General features: G+C 40.8%; 3 protein-coding genes across 3 annotated transcripts; 1 reads left to right on the forward strand and 2 right to left on the reverse strand. All coding sequences in view use genetic code 11, as the record gives it.

The window, feature by feature from the left end:
• Positions 1-878: 878 nt before the first annotated feature.
• Positions 879-8336, reverse strand: EGR_07293 (hypothetical protein; the record flags this gene model as incomplete). Its single annotated transcript, XM_024496542.1, has 5 exons — positions 879-942; positions 991-1120; positions 5220-5466; positions 7600-7705; positions 8119-8336. The coding sequence occupies 5 exons, from the start codon at positions 8334-8336 to the stop codon at positions 879-881; spliced, it is 765 nt and encodes a 254-aa protein (XP_024349018.1).
• Positions 8337-8397: 61 nt separating this feature from the next.
• EGR_07294 (Phospholipid scramblase 3) lies at positions 8398-12857 on the forward strand (the record flags this gene model as incomplete). The annotated part of the gene is made up of 6 exons (XM_024496543.1): positions 8398-8421; positions 8712-8989; positions 11377-11515; positions 12159-12261; positions 12352-12410; positions 12816-12857. 6 exons carry the CDS (start codon positions 8398-8400, stop codon positions 12855-12857), a joined length of 645 nt encoding a protein of 214 aa, XP_024349019.1.
• A 302-nt stretch (positions 12858-13159) lies between these two features.
• Positions 13160-14881, reverse strand: EGR_07295 (inner dynein arm light chain, axonemal; the record flags this gene model as incomplete). The annotated part of the gene is made up of 5 exons (XM_024496544.1): positions 13160-13195; positions 13367-13531; positions 14241-14589; positions 14623-14768; positions 14801-14881. 5 exons carry the CDS (start codon positions 14879-14881, stop codon positions 13160-13162), a joined length of 777 nt encoding a protein of 258 aa, XP_024349020.1.
• Between the last annotated feature and the right edge of the window lie 185 nt (positions 14882-15066).

A 15066-nucleotide genomic window follows, 5' to 3' on the forward strand; every position in this document is an offset into this window, starting at 1 on the left:
CGGTCAACCGGGGGTCTGCTTGCAACCCAGGAAAGTGGTGGGGACGGTAACCGGGTTGAGTCGGACTGACGTGATGGCGTGGCGCATGCCTATTCAGTACTGGGGGCTGTGGCTCCGCCTCCAGAGCACAGCTCTGGGGTTGGCGCATAGTGATTTTGGCCCTCTTTTAAGATGTGCATGCCCTATATGCTGCTGTAGCCTTAGGAAGTGTAGAATATTGGGTCATTACTTGTGGGAAGGACAAGTGACTAAGTTTCAAGAAATTACAAATTCTGCACTTGTAGTGTAGTTGCGAGGTCTTTAGCAAATAATATTAAAAAAAATTCAAGTTAAGTTTTTGCTAACTTTATTCAACATTTTTTGGTCGAGGCCACTAGTCATGGGTAACCTTGAATGCTGTTCGGTGTGTTTATAAATCTCGAAAGCTTGTGGTAATTCAAAGTGAGCGTGCGAGCAGCACTTTGTAATGGAAGGACCTGAACCAGATAGCATTAATCCAAATAAAAGTTTGCCCACTGTAACTGAACCTGTAGGGTGGGCAATGTCGACACATCAGGATAATGAAGTAAGTTGCCGTTGCTTACTACACTATTTCGATTCTAATATTCTTGAATTTCACTTAAGGGTGGTATACTAAACTCTGCTTCAGCATGTTTTAAGTAGTGGTAGCATTTTTAGTCTGATCATAGCTGTAATTCTTAAATGCACGACAGTTTTTATTTCATTTTAGTTCGGTTTAAAATTACATAGACTTTGCTTGCCAGGTCTTTTATATAAGACCTCTGGTACATATGTTGACCCTTTTCATATCAATTTTTACATATTTACCCAAATGAAAGAGTAAAACGTCGTCATTTGTATATTTTACTACTTTAGAATCAAAAGTAATTTTGCAAAGCTGATTTTTTAGTTCTTTTGCTAGTGGTTGAAGCGAACTCATACCTTTTCCAAATGCGCAATAAAAACTCCTGCAAATTCTTTGTTTCTTACTCTGTGAAATTTTTGAAATATCCATGTTTATAATTAATAGCTGTCATCAAATTTTGCTGTAAGCAATCGCCAAGTTTTTGAATTGTAGGCATAGAACGACTACCCATCTGTCCTAATATTGACATATTGCCTTTTGAAATATCAACAATGAAGTTTTAAGCCTAGTCCGTTTCCAACTTTAGCTTGAACATGAGTTAAATCTTTACTTTCATTTTGCTACCAACACGTTCCCTGGCATCGTGGTCATTACCAGTGGCGAAATATTCATATGCTTTTAGGCCCTTTATTTTTCCGTTTTGGTAAAGGAAGTATTCTCAACACAAAAGGTGTGGTTGCACCTATTTGACCTTTGAACTCTAAGGAGCACTTTTTGTATCGATTGATAAGCCTATTGTGGTTAAATGTTACAGTGATCTTATGATGAAATGAATATATCGTAATGAAATTCTCCTCGATTTATCAGTTTATTTCAAATGAATTGCTCTTTTTTGTCAAGACATCGGGCCAACCTAGGTCTCTCAATAATTCAAACATAACGAGAGGGATGCCGATGCACACTATTTTCTCAGGAGAAGGTCTGGAATGTTTACTCGGTGTAGAGGAAGTGTGGATACATCAGAAGGTTGAGGTACTTGAAGGTAAGATGCGCCCCTTTGAATCTGCGGTTTGCTCTAATTTGAAAGCGAAATTTCACTCTCTATACCTGTCGAATAAGAATGTTGGAATACTCTTTATGGCAATTTTAGAAAGAGTTTTAGTGCATAAATATTTTGAAAATACCTTTTTTGATTGGCTAGAGGGGATGGGTACCCAGAATCATCAACGAAGGATTAAGTAGTTTTAAGCAAACATTATCAAGCTGCAGAAGAAAAAAGGAATTTGCCTTATTTGGAAGACTGAAAATCCTCTTTTCGTTAATGCTGATATTTAACATTGTCAAAAAGGTAAAAAGAAGTGCGAAAATTTGCGCGAAACTCAATGAGGGCTGGTAGATCCTCCTCTCCAAACATCGATAGTAAATATTTTTCCCAAATGTTACTGCCACGTGCTGCAATGTTGTTACCACCGCAGATTTTATAATCGGATATATCGAAAGAATCCATTGAAAACGGGGTAAATATCTATGACCGATGTTAACTACGGGCTCTCTAGTTACACCAACGCACTGCTAGAGAATGTCTGTCAATTTAATCTTCATGGCAGGTCAAGTGTGGTTGGAGGTCAACTGTTTTTGTCTATTTTTATAACTGACCGCCTTGATGAAGTTAAGTAAAGTGTGGTAGGTTGAATGGCATCAAGCATCTCCTTGACTTCCCACTCCTTTGCACCGATACATCCCTCGTAATTTGAATTCAAAATTCGTCTCTTTTAAAGTGTTCGGCCAACATTTGCTATGAAATGTGCAGTAGCTCACCGAAAAATGGAAGGACTGAATGTAAATGCTCAAAAGAAAGCATAGTCGCCGTGGGGTTAGTCAATTTGTGTGCTATAGGTGAGAGGAGAACACTCTCCAATCGAAAGAAAGTAGTGAACTCTCTGCGAACTCAATGTGATTGAAGTAATCTTCCCTTCTTGCACTACAAGTCACATGAAGATGTCATTTGGCTATGCAATGCTAAATACTTTTTCTGTCATGGTGATTTTTCTGTGGGTGAATGGGTGGGAGGTCAAATGAAGAGTTTTACCGTCACACTTAAATATATTTTACGTTTCAAGGTCCAATATTATAATTTCTGTTGAAGACAGCCGAAAACACAACTCGAAGTGAACAGCCAGGGGATTGCAAGGTAATCCAGCAGATCTATAGAGTCTTTTTTGCAATAAAGTAAAATATGAGTTTGGCCCTTTCCTTGAGCAATGAAGCAAGGGTGAATCAGTGGATGTTCGACTATTCTAAAATCACCTTCCGGTCTATGGTGGCAAAGATAATGAAATATGGTGCCAATAGAACTTTCCCCCACAAGACAATAAGACACGTAAGTAGTGGTTTCGCTGAGTCATTCAAAGAACCCTTCATGTCAGGCGTCACTTCACCTTTAGAAGACTGCTATTTTGGCCTGTGTCGCAATACAGGAGAAATAGATAACCCCCTGATCTTTTTCGCCGGAGGCCAAACCACAACCGCGGTTGCGATCTATCCACCTGATAAGGTATGACTTGAAAAGACGCAAGAAAAACCGCTTCTTCATAAACAGATTAAATTAGTCAACTAGGAGGGAAGAAAATCACAAAACTTTCTGCCTCGAATTGTGCAATCGACTCCTCATTTTGAAATGAGATGGAGGTTGTCGGGGAGAGAATGCGCTATTCCCTTGTTTGCCGGATGATATTACTCCAATCTTTGGCAATGGTCCAACTCCCATCCCTTCATGAAGACGTTAACACCGATAGTCAGGCGTTCCCTCGCAGCCCACGCCTGAGTGGGTATCTGGAGGTTAAATGTTGAGCCCGGCGGCTGCAATAAATGAAGCTTTGTATTTCACCAACGCCCTTTTTAGCCACATCTTCGATCTGAGTTGGTTTTTTTGTTTTTATCCCTTTAAAAACAACTCGGCGACAGACCTTCTTATAGTAACCTCATTTTAAGTGCCAAAAGAATTTCGGTAAACGGACAATTTATCAGAAAAGAGAAACCTGCGGTCATAAAAGTTGCGTCAGGAAGGTTTGTGTTTGAAGGAAATTTGTTAGTAAGGCACTCATTATGAGTGTCCCAGAGTAAAGTACAAACCGCATAGTTCAACACACAGTCAAGCAAAGTGTCAAGCGACTATATGGCCCTTCGTCCCTTTTGATCGTCGTCCTTGGCCATTCACCTGGTTAATCTCCCGTATCGAACATCACAATGTGATCGGCGCTTTAAAACCACCGCATTAGTCTTCAACTTTCCTCTCATGTGAAGAGTCTCTTGATCCAAACGCCACATATGCATCCCAACAGTTTCACTTCATTTGGAAATCCGCCCCGCTTGTGGACTATAATGAGGAAGTAGAAGTGCGCTGCCTCCGTTCAGCTTAAGTCTGGACAGTGCTCTTCAGCATGAATATTTCTTATGCAAAGCTCTAGCAGTAGGGAAACTGACATAGGTGTAGAAGCATATAATAGAAGACACGATCTAAAATAGCTTTCATTCATCCCTCCTTGTTACTTCGCCTTAGTTGCAGTGCTAGCCAGCTGCCTGCCGTCTGGGTCCCATTCAGCTAGTAGAGACGTGTAGGCGCCGTAGATAAATGGTTCAAGTCCGGCATCGCTTTGGTTGTTGACATCCTTCCAGGTGAACACGGGATTGGGGTGGCTGCCAAATGCCGATGTCGTCTGCAACCCTTCATCGTAGCACTCATGCCCTTCTGCCGTGACCTCAAGGGCTAGTATCCAGCCATGAAAATCGGAATGGTTGCGCTTTTGGCGCGGACTCGCTTGCTGCTGCTGCTGTTGTTGCGGCCTTCTGAACCCTCAACCTAGTCGTGAAAAGCCAAAGGATTATGGGGAAAATTATAGTACCAAAGTGCAGAAATGTTCTCTTTTCCAATTTACGATGTTTCTGCTGACTTTTCCTGGGGCATAAATAGTACAAGTCTTAACAAGGGCTTTTTAATTAATAGCGAGACCAACAAAATCTGGTCTTTCGGAATTGGTGGATCCTGAAGTCATTGCCATGAAATACACATTAAGTTGTCTGCCCTCCACCCACTATGGAGCAGCTTGCCTTGACCGTGCAAATAAACCACCCATTTCTTCGACTAGTTGACGAGCATCTGCTGAGGCTGATCAACTTGATAATTGACAGGCTGGGAGAACTCAAAAGGCGCTAAAAAGACCCCCACAATCATCCTCTGCGATGGCTTTGGACTAGCTAACGTACGAGTCCATTTTTGCCTTCAAATGACGGTTCTGTGATAGGATAGACAGATGAACAAATGAGTCGGGTCTTGTTCTTTCCCCTTTCTGCCGCATTCTTGTATGATGACTGACAGCTTCACACATACCAAGAGTTTCTTTTTTGCCGCCACCTTGACTTTAACCGTCATCAGGCATGGTTAGGAGTGTGGGCTTCGTTTTAGTCAATGTACAACTTCTAATTGAGATTAGTCCCAAAAAAGTTGACATTTGGAGACGATTTTACCAAAGCTTTATCATATTCCCAGTCTAAGTGGATACATGGTAAGGAAATGGTTATCTCTTGCTGAGTAAAACGATGAAACGGCAAAAGCGACTGGAGATTCTAAGCATACCACATGATTCAAGCGAATTAATTAGGAAATGTTCCTCACCTCTGTGATTATAAATGCCCCAAGAGATACAAGAAATGATTAAAAAAATCCTTATTGGTGGAGGAAATCCTCGCTCTCTCATTATATTTTTTGTGTTAAAACTTGTTTTCTTGGACCAAAATTTGTAAATCACGCTGCCACTGATAGCAAACATGAACGGAAACCCCTCAGGAGTAAAAGCAATTGGCAGTGAGGTCTTTGTAAATCCCTAAAAGTGGGGATAGAAAGTTTCATTTATGAGGATTCGTTGAAGGTCAATGTTGCTTTTTATTCCTTCTGCACAGAAGTGCAAAATGATGCTTATTTTATTTGAATTTTAGCAATTGTAAATTGGGAGACCTCTAATAGGTATGTCATCAAAGGACCTACAGGTCATCCATTATTCGACGTCTCTGAAGGTGAGCTCCCCCCCCCTCCTCCTTTTCAATACTTAATTTCTATACTGTCAAAAGAATGCAAACATATTTTAGTTAAGAAGCATCATTTATTAAAAAAAACGAATCCGTAGTGCGAATAAATTTCTGAGTATCAATTTCCCTACAAATTTGACGGAAGATTTCTATTGGCTACTGTGCTCCAATGCTATTGATTGTTTTGCTCAATTTCTATTGGTGGTTTAAAAGTGCGGGACTTATATAAAAGATTTCAGAAATGAGATGTGTGCTTGGCAAGATTAATAAGGGTAATTTTTTTTAAAAGAAGAAACAAGAATAATTTTTAAAGAATTGACAGTGGCAGAACAGTGAATGAGTGAGCATGCAGTTGAAAAACACCCGCTAAAGCATTCACCTCCTGCTGACTTCCCCCGTTGCTAGGAGACGTATTTCTTGGGTTTTACAAAAGCTAGAAAAGGAATATCGTGTTTACAGTGGTAGGCAAGGAATTCGGCCATGTATATACAACTCCCCTATTGTGCGTTTCCATACTTGGATTTGCTCTCCGACCAACGTCATTAAGACTGTTATTTGTTTGGCGTGGGTTTACTTGTTCCCGGTGCTAATAAAAAGCATTTTCAAGCATGTCAACATGAGCTAGGGGCATATAGACATGAGTATTCTACCATAGCACCCTATGGTCACCCTGGCGTGACTATAAAAACCACCGAAAGAAGAGCATACGTCGGTTTCCAAGACGACCGAGAAGGCATTCCCATGATTCAGTGGATTCCACAATTTTGACCTTTCCGTAAGATGCATTGCTGTGATGTACACAATTTGGCCCCATGATTTTTAACGGGCAAATTTCATAAATGAAGCAGAGCCATTCGGCAATTTTGTCCATCTTGACCAGGCAGTGTCCAGGTCCTCCATAAAGACTTCATTCGGTACATGAGCCTGGACATAGCCTAGTTATAAACGCGGGGACGAGGGATTTCCGACGTATGAAATGAGTAGAACGTCATGTCGCTGAGACGGTAATCGAGACCACGGCGACGTAATAGTCAATCGGCTTGTATATTCCATTTCAACAGATGTAGTTCTTTGAGATGAAGTATGCCTTAATGGTAAGAAGCTCGACTTCAAACACCTTGTAGTCATTTATTACATGGATTATTAAAACAAAAGCTTTTGTTTTCAGGAAGGGAGAGGGAATATGTGTAAGAACCACGGCCTCAATCATTTTGGAGGTAATTTGTCCCCCATGTAAGATAACAAGGCGAACAGGGATTTCACGTTCTACTTAAGTACATTCTCACGTTCTCCTCTAACACTTTACACCATGATGTGAGATTTTTCGTGTTGTGCTCACTAGGATAAAAAAATTTAAGTTGTAAAAATATTACGTACTCGCGTTTGTTTGTGCCAGCATAGATGGCATCGAATAATGAAGGAGCAGGACTTACAGGCAAACGAGGCCTTTTGTGCCGACAAGTAAGTACACCAAGAATACGGTACCCGCGTGAGTGCTCAAGGCCTTGAATGCTGGCTCCCGGGTTGCGGTCCTGTCCTCACGTATTTGCAATGTTTTGATTGGCTATGGCAATTTGGGACCTATTGGCCAATCAGGGCGAAGTCATTAAAGTAGCCACCTGCAGATTGCCTCATAATTTTCCAGGAAGGAAACATGTCGGAGACTTTAGAACTTGGGTTCTGGAGTCAAGGGGATCTTCAACAAAAAAGCAATAAGTCGTTTATCCCTTTGCGTGTAACGTTCGCGGATTCGGTAATTTGGAGTTTGTAGTGCTATTTTTTTGGTGGTATACTAATCAAGTCATTTTTCTTTAACAAAGGCAAATGTGATGCGAAATTAATTCAGTGATGTTTGGATATGCGAAAACAATCAAATCAAGTCGCTGATTTTCTTTTTTCGTGTAAAATTTCCCACTTTATTAGGTTCTTACAGAGGGTTTGGCTTTGAATCGAATAAAGTAGGATTCAAACACAAATTTGAAAACCACCTCCCATTGAAACATTGCCAAATCTATTAAATATTTCAGAATCGAGATCCTTTAAAATTTTTATACATATTGAAAACACAAATTGGAGACGCCTACGCCTTCCAGAAAGTGTGCCTTAGACCTGAGAATTATCACGTGCCTAGGGATCACGCGCGGATAACCACGGTAATGCCAAAATACCAGAGCTAGAATGGACCGAACCTTTGTCTTCGGCCGTCAGCCTGTGATCACGTAGGCACTCTCCGTAGTCCCCATCTCACCCACACAACATTGGTGTCCATCACACACAAACACAAACGCCGAATCATGACATAAAACGGAACGCATAACAAAACTGACGTCTTTGGCGTCAACTGTTTACTTAAAGTAGGGTCATGTGGGAGGCAGTCAGAAGTCACGATGTGAGAGGGCCAAATGCTAGTGCGGTTTCCTGTCCAGGTCCTTGTAATGACCTGTTCTTACTTGCAGGCAGGCCAGAAATGACATGGACTGAATTCGTTATAAGGCAGAGATTTGCACCAGTCTATTTCCCTCACATGTTGAATCCGTGTTTCATAAGGTGTTGATTGAACCCGCTCAGAAATGGTTTGAATAAAGATTTGGATTCTGGTGAGGAAGCACGTGTCACTATTGCTCAAACGAGTTGGAGATTCAGGTGACAGGATCCTTCCATAATCCATTTAACTTATCAGGCTTTATAGTGACCTTGGCGATAACTGAGGCGTTGGATTGACAACTCCAATGGCGGCGTGGGCGTTAACAATGGTAAGCAATAATCCCGATTTCGTCTGCTGAGTTCCGAGTCAAAACTTAAACAGGGAAGATACCTATTGCGGACGACTGAAATAGTTGAGACTCTCAAACTACGTCAAACTTCAGAGGTCTAGAGGGTTTCACTTCCTGAAACTTACCCCTTCGTTTAATGATCTGAAAAAGCCTGCCCACATTCATCTGAACAAGAGTCTAAAAAATAGTAGATTATATTCCAGACAAATTAGCTCTCGTAAAATCATTGTTATTCAGTATTAGCCTCTGTGTCTGTATTTGTGTTAGAGTCGGGAATATGTTCCCGGCAATGCTGCGGCCGCATTCGCTCCTTCTGCCTCCACGTGGTTGGACCACGAGGCATCGAGGTGGTACGGATGCGCAGACGCTTTCATTGCGGTGCCTGCATGCCCTCCTGCCATGTCTGCTGTTGCTGCTTCTGGAATTGCGAGCCCACTACCTGCAAATCGGAAGGTGGCAGCTGTTGCTTTCGTTTCCTCCGATGCTTTATGCAAGACATCGTTTTGGAGACACCCACAGGCGAAGTCATCGGTAAAGTTCAAGAGGAGTAAGTACTCTCTCATGTAATAAGGCATTCCTTTTAGTTATTTGATGCAAGTCGACGGTATAGTTACTTGTACCTTTTCTTTATTTGTTTAGCTGGCCAATGAGAGACTGAATTTTATACAACCCACCAATTGGATGCGAGAATTACTTAGATTGTAGGTGAACCAACCAAACACGTGTATTAGTCACATTTGAAATTACTTGGATCGCTTAAGCGTTTACTCAGATATCCTTTGCCATATCCTTTTGGAATAAGGGTTGAACTTATCACAAGTGACATATTTCTTTAAGCTCAAGTCCTTAATCTCATTGACTGAGATGAAGAACTCCCACTTTAGACAGTGAATATGGCTAAAATGCCACCGTATGCCATGTCAAAACGGTTGGTTACATCGGTTGTTTTAATCTACCTTTTTCGAATTACCTCCATTTCTCCGCACGTGATCTGTCAAGAGGGTCAAATTAGCAGCCTCGGTGGGTAATAAATAGATGAAATGTTCAAGACAATTTCTCAATGGTATTAGTCGCCTCCATCCCTCCTACAATTCGTCTTTTCTTCCCGGTGCAATCGCTTGAGACTAATGCTTAACGCCAATCCTCACATGGGGTGCGCCAGAGCAGACTTATTTGGCAGGGTTAGCAACTGTTATGAAGGAGATTGCATTTGCCAAAAATTTTCACCAGCGAACAATTGAGTCACAAAGGTACATTGGATCCTGACACCGTAACCAACTAAGACGAGCGCCCAGTGCTGAAACCTACTTTTTTGGGAGTGCCGAAATGCCGCACTTTGGAGCACAGATTGACAATAAGTATTGGTGGTTGGTGAAAAAATGTAATGCGGGCTGTGGAAGCGACATGGATACCTTGTAATCCACTTTTTCTTCAAGCCGATGTTAAGGTGGTCTCTATCACTAAAACTCATGGCGGTTTCTTCGAATGTGCCGAGGCTGCGTATCACAAGCTTCATCGCAATGTTGAAGGAGACAACTCAATTGATAAGTCAAGCATACATCATCAACACCAAATCCGCATATCTTGTCAAAAAAGTCAGCTTAAAAATACGACCCGCACAGTTTCATTCCAAGATTTCCCACACATCATCGGGTGACTAAGACAAAATATGATTCGCAAAACGATGGATGGAGACTAATTTGTCTAAATAGATGGATAAATGAATACGGGATGGACGAATGGGTGAATAAATGCATGGTGAATGGAAGTAAGATGTAGGATGGATGGACGAATGGATGGATGGATATAGGATGGATACGAGATATATGGATGGACGGATGGATAGGAGATAGGTGGATGAACACTAAATAGGCGGATGGATAGATGGATATAGCATGGATGGGTTGACACAAAATGGATTGGATGGGTACAGGATAGATGGATGGTTGAACGAACACGGAATGAATGGATAGAAGAATATGGAATAGATGGATGGACGGATGGATACGGAATAGGTTGATGGACAAACGAATATTGGGTGAATGGCTAGATGGATGAATACGGAATGGATTTGATGGAAGAACGTATATTGGATGAATGAATGGACGGACGAGTACAAGAAGGATGGGTTGATCCAAGACGGATGGATGGATACGGGCAGATGGAAATATGGATGAATACGGGATGGATGGATAGATGGATACAGGATTGATGGATTGTTACAAGATAGGTGAATGGGTGGACGATTGAAAGGGGGATGGATGAATAGATGCATATGGGACAGGCGGATGGATTGATGAATGCACACGGGATGGATATAAGTATGGCTATTTGGATGAACAGGGGATGGATAAACGGGCGGATGAATGCGGGATGGATAAAAGGATGAATGAAGGAATGGATACAGGATGGATGGATGATCATGCGGCTGATAGAGGCATCTGGTAATATATACCCTCAAATCCATCCAATTTAACTGGAAAAATTTTATGTTCCCTCCCAAATTTCAACACTGTTATTTTTAAGGCAAAAGCTTGAGGCCTCCTTGATCTACTCTTTAAATTGGATTGAGGAATATCCTACACTTGTCTCAAGGCAATGACAAGTAATCCTACCGATGGATGTATTCGATGAAAAGTGATTGAAATCATCAACTGAGTGAAGAACAGGATTTTAACTTTTTCTTGCCCTAATTTGCCAGTCTTCAATCCACATCGGCCGTCGCATATGTGGTCGGCTTTGAGACCCTTTTTATGCCAAATATGATGATCAACGCAAATTGTGCTTCTCCTTAATGCCTCATGAGCGAGATAAAAATTTTTCACTTCCCCCCGATTAGGATGCAGATCTGAAATTTTTACCGATTTCTAATAACTTTTTACAAATGTTTGACTGAGCAATTTAATATACGCAATTATTTTGACAAAATCACAGACCGACCTGGGCAGTGCCGACATGGAGTATTTTGGACGCCGATGGACATTTGATACTGCGGATAACTGGACCGCCTCCATGGTACTTCATCTGTCTTCCCACGGCTTTCGGCCTGTGCAGAGATAGCCTGCAGTTCAAGGTCACTTAAGTTTCCTCCTTCTCGTCATCTTGCATTATTAACGTTCGGTTTTAATCAAAAACTCTAAATATTTGCTCTGGAAAGTGAAAGACTCAACCTCTTTCCCCAAGTTCACATTTTTAAAGTCAAATTAGGTTAGAATTTAGTCGCTCATCGAAGCTGTGTAAAAGTCCAGTTGTCAAGATAGCAGTGTGGACTTGGGGATCAACCACACAACCGATTTTTGAACATCCAAAACTCACAGCTGAAGGTATTACAGTAAGGCCTCACAGTGAAGTCGATTGCTTTCTGATGGATGCAAACCTTAAGACTGGCATAGAAGCTCAAAAAGCACATTAAGATGAGGAATATCTTCATGGATTAATTATGTGGAAGGTATTCGTTTCATCAGAAGTTGACCTTCAACGGCAACTTTTTTGACAAAGTTATTAAAAGATTAAGTCTATTGATGAATCACTGCATCGTAAGGGCTATTAAATGAAGCTGAAATGTTCAACAAACTGGTTGGATCTAGAAGGAGACATTTGTCGCATGTCTCGTAGCAGCATGCGCCCATTTTATAGACCTAGCAAACAGCTTCCGATGGTAACGTAGGTCCACCGTTTAGGCAGTTATACTCACTTCTTTTGCCATGTAAATTCAGTTAATGTCGGCCGACGGTACATTCCAACTTGGCAAAATTCGCAAGGAGTGGTCCGGTTTCGCCCGCGAATTGCTCACCGACGCTGATACTTTTTCAGTAACATGTAAGTTTTGAGAGTAAAAAAATACCGGATTTTGTAGAGGTTGTGCATGCACGCTCATTGATCCTTATTTCCACCTTTTTCTTCTTCTAGTCCCTCCAGATCTAGATTCAAGAGCGAAAATGTTGGTTTTGTGCGCCACGTTCCTCTTGGTATGGACCACTATTTTTTAAGCATGCTTTTAACAGTCTAACAAGAGTGGGATTAATTGTTTTGATTTGAGTTTTTTAATATTCGCGCGAAGGCAGATTAGGACAAGTTGCAAAGACAAATTATGAAAAATGTTGTAAATAGTAAGGAAAATTGTATTTTATAACTCCACGGGAAATCTTGCTTTGATGAATGCAAATTAGACAATGAACTTTGAGGATGTCATAGTAACCGCGAGGTTATGTGTTCCACAGCGGCTGGAGAAATACCAGCATAGACGGAGTGTCTGTTAATTTAGTCAGTCCACCAAGTATACCGGTTTTTCGACCAGATTATTTACTAGTTTTGCTTAAGTTTGTAGTGCAAACCATACGAGATACGAAAGAAACATTTGTTTTTCATTTCAGGACTTTATGTACTTTGAAAATAACCGAAGACATTCTTCGTAGAATCTGATAAAGCTGGGATTTTTCCTTCTATGACAAAAGAGCTCTATACGTTTTTCTTAAATATTACTTTACAGTTGTAGTCCGCTGCTTAAATTTTGTCAATCAACATTATTAATTAAAAACCCTTTATTTTATGTACGAGTCCTTGGTTAGACAACTTTCCTGGGTTCATCCTGGACTAACATCCTGCAAGCGATCTAAGCGACCGGTTTTTATGCTAATAAGACCAACTAGGGGTGTCTGTAAGGATTTTATTTGTTGTCGGTCCCCTCAAATCGGCGTCAAGTGTTCGTCAATGTCGACTACTTTTTGGGATTTATTATCCCCTCTAGTTGGGTCTAAAAATGGTAAACAACAATCATTTAGCCCATGAACAGATATTATAGATGGGATCTGTCGTTAATTCTACAGCTACAACTTGTATTTCGTACACTTTATCAGTTAGCATTACCAACTTTTCATATCGGAAATAAGCCATATTAAAAGAGTCGCGAAACGGACTAACTAACCTTTAGTTGTTGGTTATTCCTCTTGAGGAATTGAATTTCATCCTGATGTTTCTTCTCCTCCACCTGTCGCTGTTCGGCTGCACGTTTTTCAATTTGTTCACATTTGGCTTTCAATTCAGTCACCTGCCTTTCCAACTCCCGTTTGTACGCCTCCAATTCGAGAATCTGCGTTGGCGAATAAGCATGTTACCATGGTAATGAAATTGTAGGGTTTGGGTGGAACCATTTGTATACCTGTTACACCTAGTATTTGGGATAAATCGCCGCACTTTTGCATATGCAAATTTCATATAATCATGAGACTCAGCAGTTGCCATTTTCAAAGTATTTTTGGACTTGAGGTCATCCACCTAAATTGGCATGTCACGCCACGTAGAGCGGCGGGGATGAGCAACCCCATGCACGCCCTAGTTTAACAAAGTCGCAAAGTAAATGCTGTAGAAATTTGAATTTTCAAACTTCGTTTGTATGAAGTGAGGTGCGACGCATTATGCCTCAGTCAGAAGTGATCCAATAACTTGAGGATATTTTGTTTTAGTAACATTTTTATGCAAATAATTTTGGGTGGCACAATAATTTTGAAATATTACCGCCTATTTTTTAAAAAGGGTTGCAAAATATTCCGCAACAGCCTATGGCGCATGTTTAAGCCCTTAAAAGTAACAGCAAACGCGCACTTTCTAACGGATTTACCAGCAAAATTTAGATTTGGTTGCCAATGTGACAATAATCTTGTCGAGGTCTTAAAACATCAACATTGTTAAGTATTTCTCAAGGTATTTGAGAGCATAAGAAGAACCTTAGAATAACAGAAATTAGACAGGTATTTTATCTAATCTCTGTTAAATCTCATTACAAAGTGGCAGAACCTTACTTTCTTATCAAGTTCTGCTCTTCCCTGTTCAGCTTGCAAAGCTTTTCGCATACCAAACGCAACACTAGATTCATATAGCGTTTGATATGCAGCAATAGTCATTCTTATCTCATCCCTTACTCGCAGAAGTAACAAACCCCTTTCGGTACAATTTATAGTTACTTGGCGAATAAGTTCGTCGAACACTTGTGAGTATAGTTCACGCCGAACGGGACAGATGCCAGTTTCTCGGGCTTGACGTTGCTGAAGGCGTCTGTCTAATTCCTCTTGGAGGTTAACAACGTCAAGTCGAGTCGCTGGTGTACTGGATACTTGTTGAATCCATAACTGATTATTATCTGTCCACTCCCTTATTATATTAGGGACTTCAAAATATTTCTACCTTGGAGGGAGGATCGAATTTAATATCTCATCAGTCTGTTGAGTATTTCTGGTGTCACACGGAGGTTTAGTACAAGGCTTGATTCCGGATGAAGGCACTGGACCGGCATCTTGCACAGCCATTCGAGTACTCTTAATAGGTGGTCCCTAAATACTTAAAGCACAAACAAATATCTAACATTTGGGTTTTTGTTGTCCTGTTTTTTACTTATGAGTACAGGAACATCATATTTTACTAAGGACACATTTGGTGGCAGCATTATTTCATAAAATCAGTCGATTGGGTAACCAACACATTTCTCAGGCGTGGTTATATAAAACAACCTGAGGATGAATAAAATATTAAAAACAATTTCTCTAAACAACAGTACTGCCAAAAACATTGGAGTACTATTAGTTGCAAAGCGCTCTTGTCAAATACCAGGATTTTTAAACTAAAATGAGC

Source organism: Echinococcus granulosus (assembly GCF_000524195.1).
Source record: "Echinococcus granulosus chromosome Unknown EG_S00074, whole genome shotgun sequence".
Taxonomy (NCBI): domain Eukaryota; kingdom Metazoa; phylum Platyhelminthes; class Cestoda; order Cyclophyllidea; family Taeniidae; genus Echinococcus; species Echinococcus granulosus.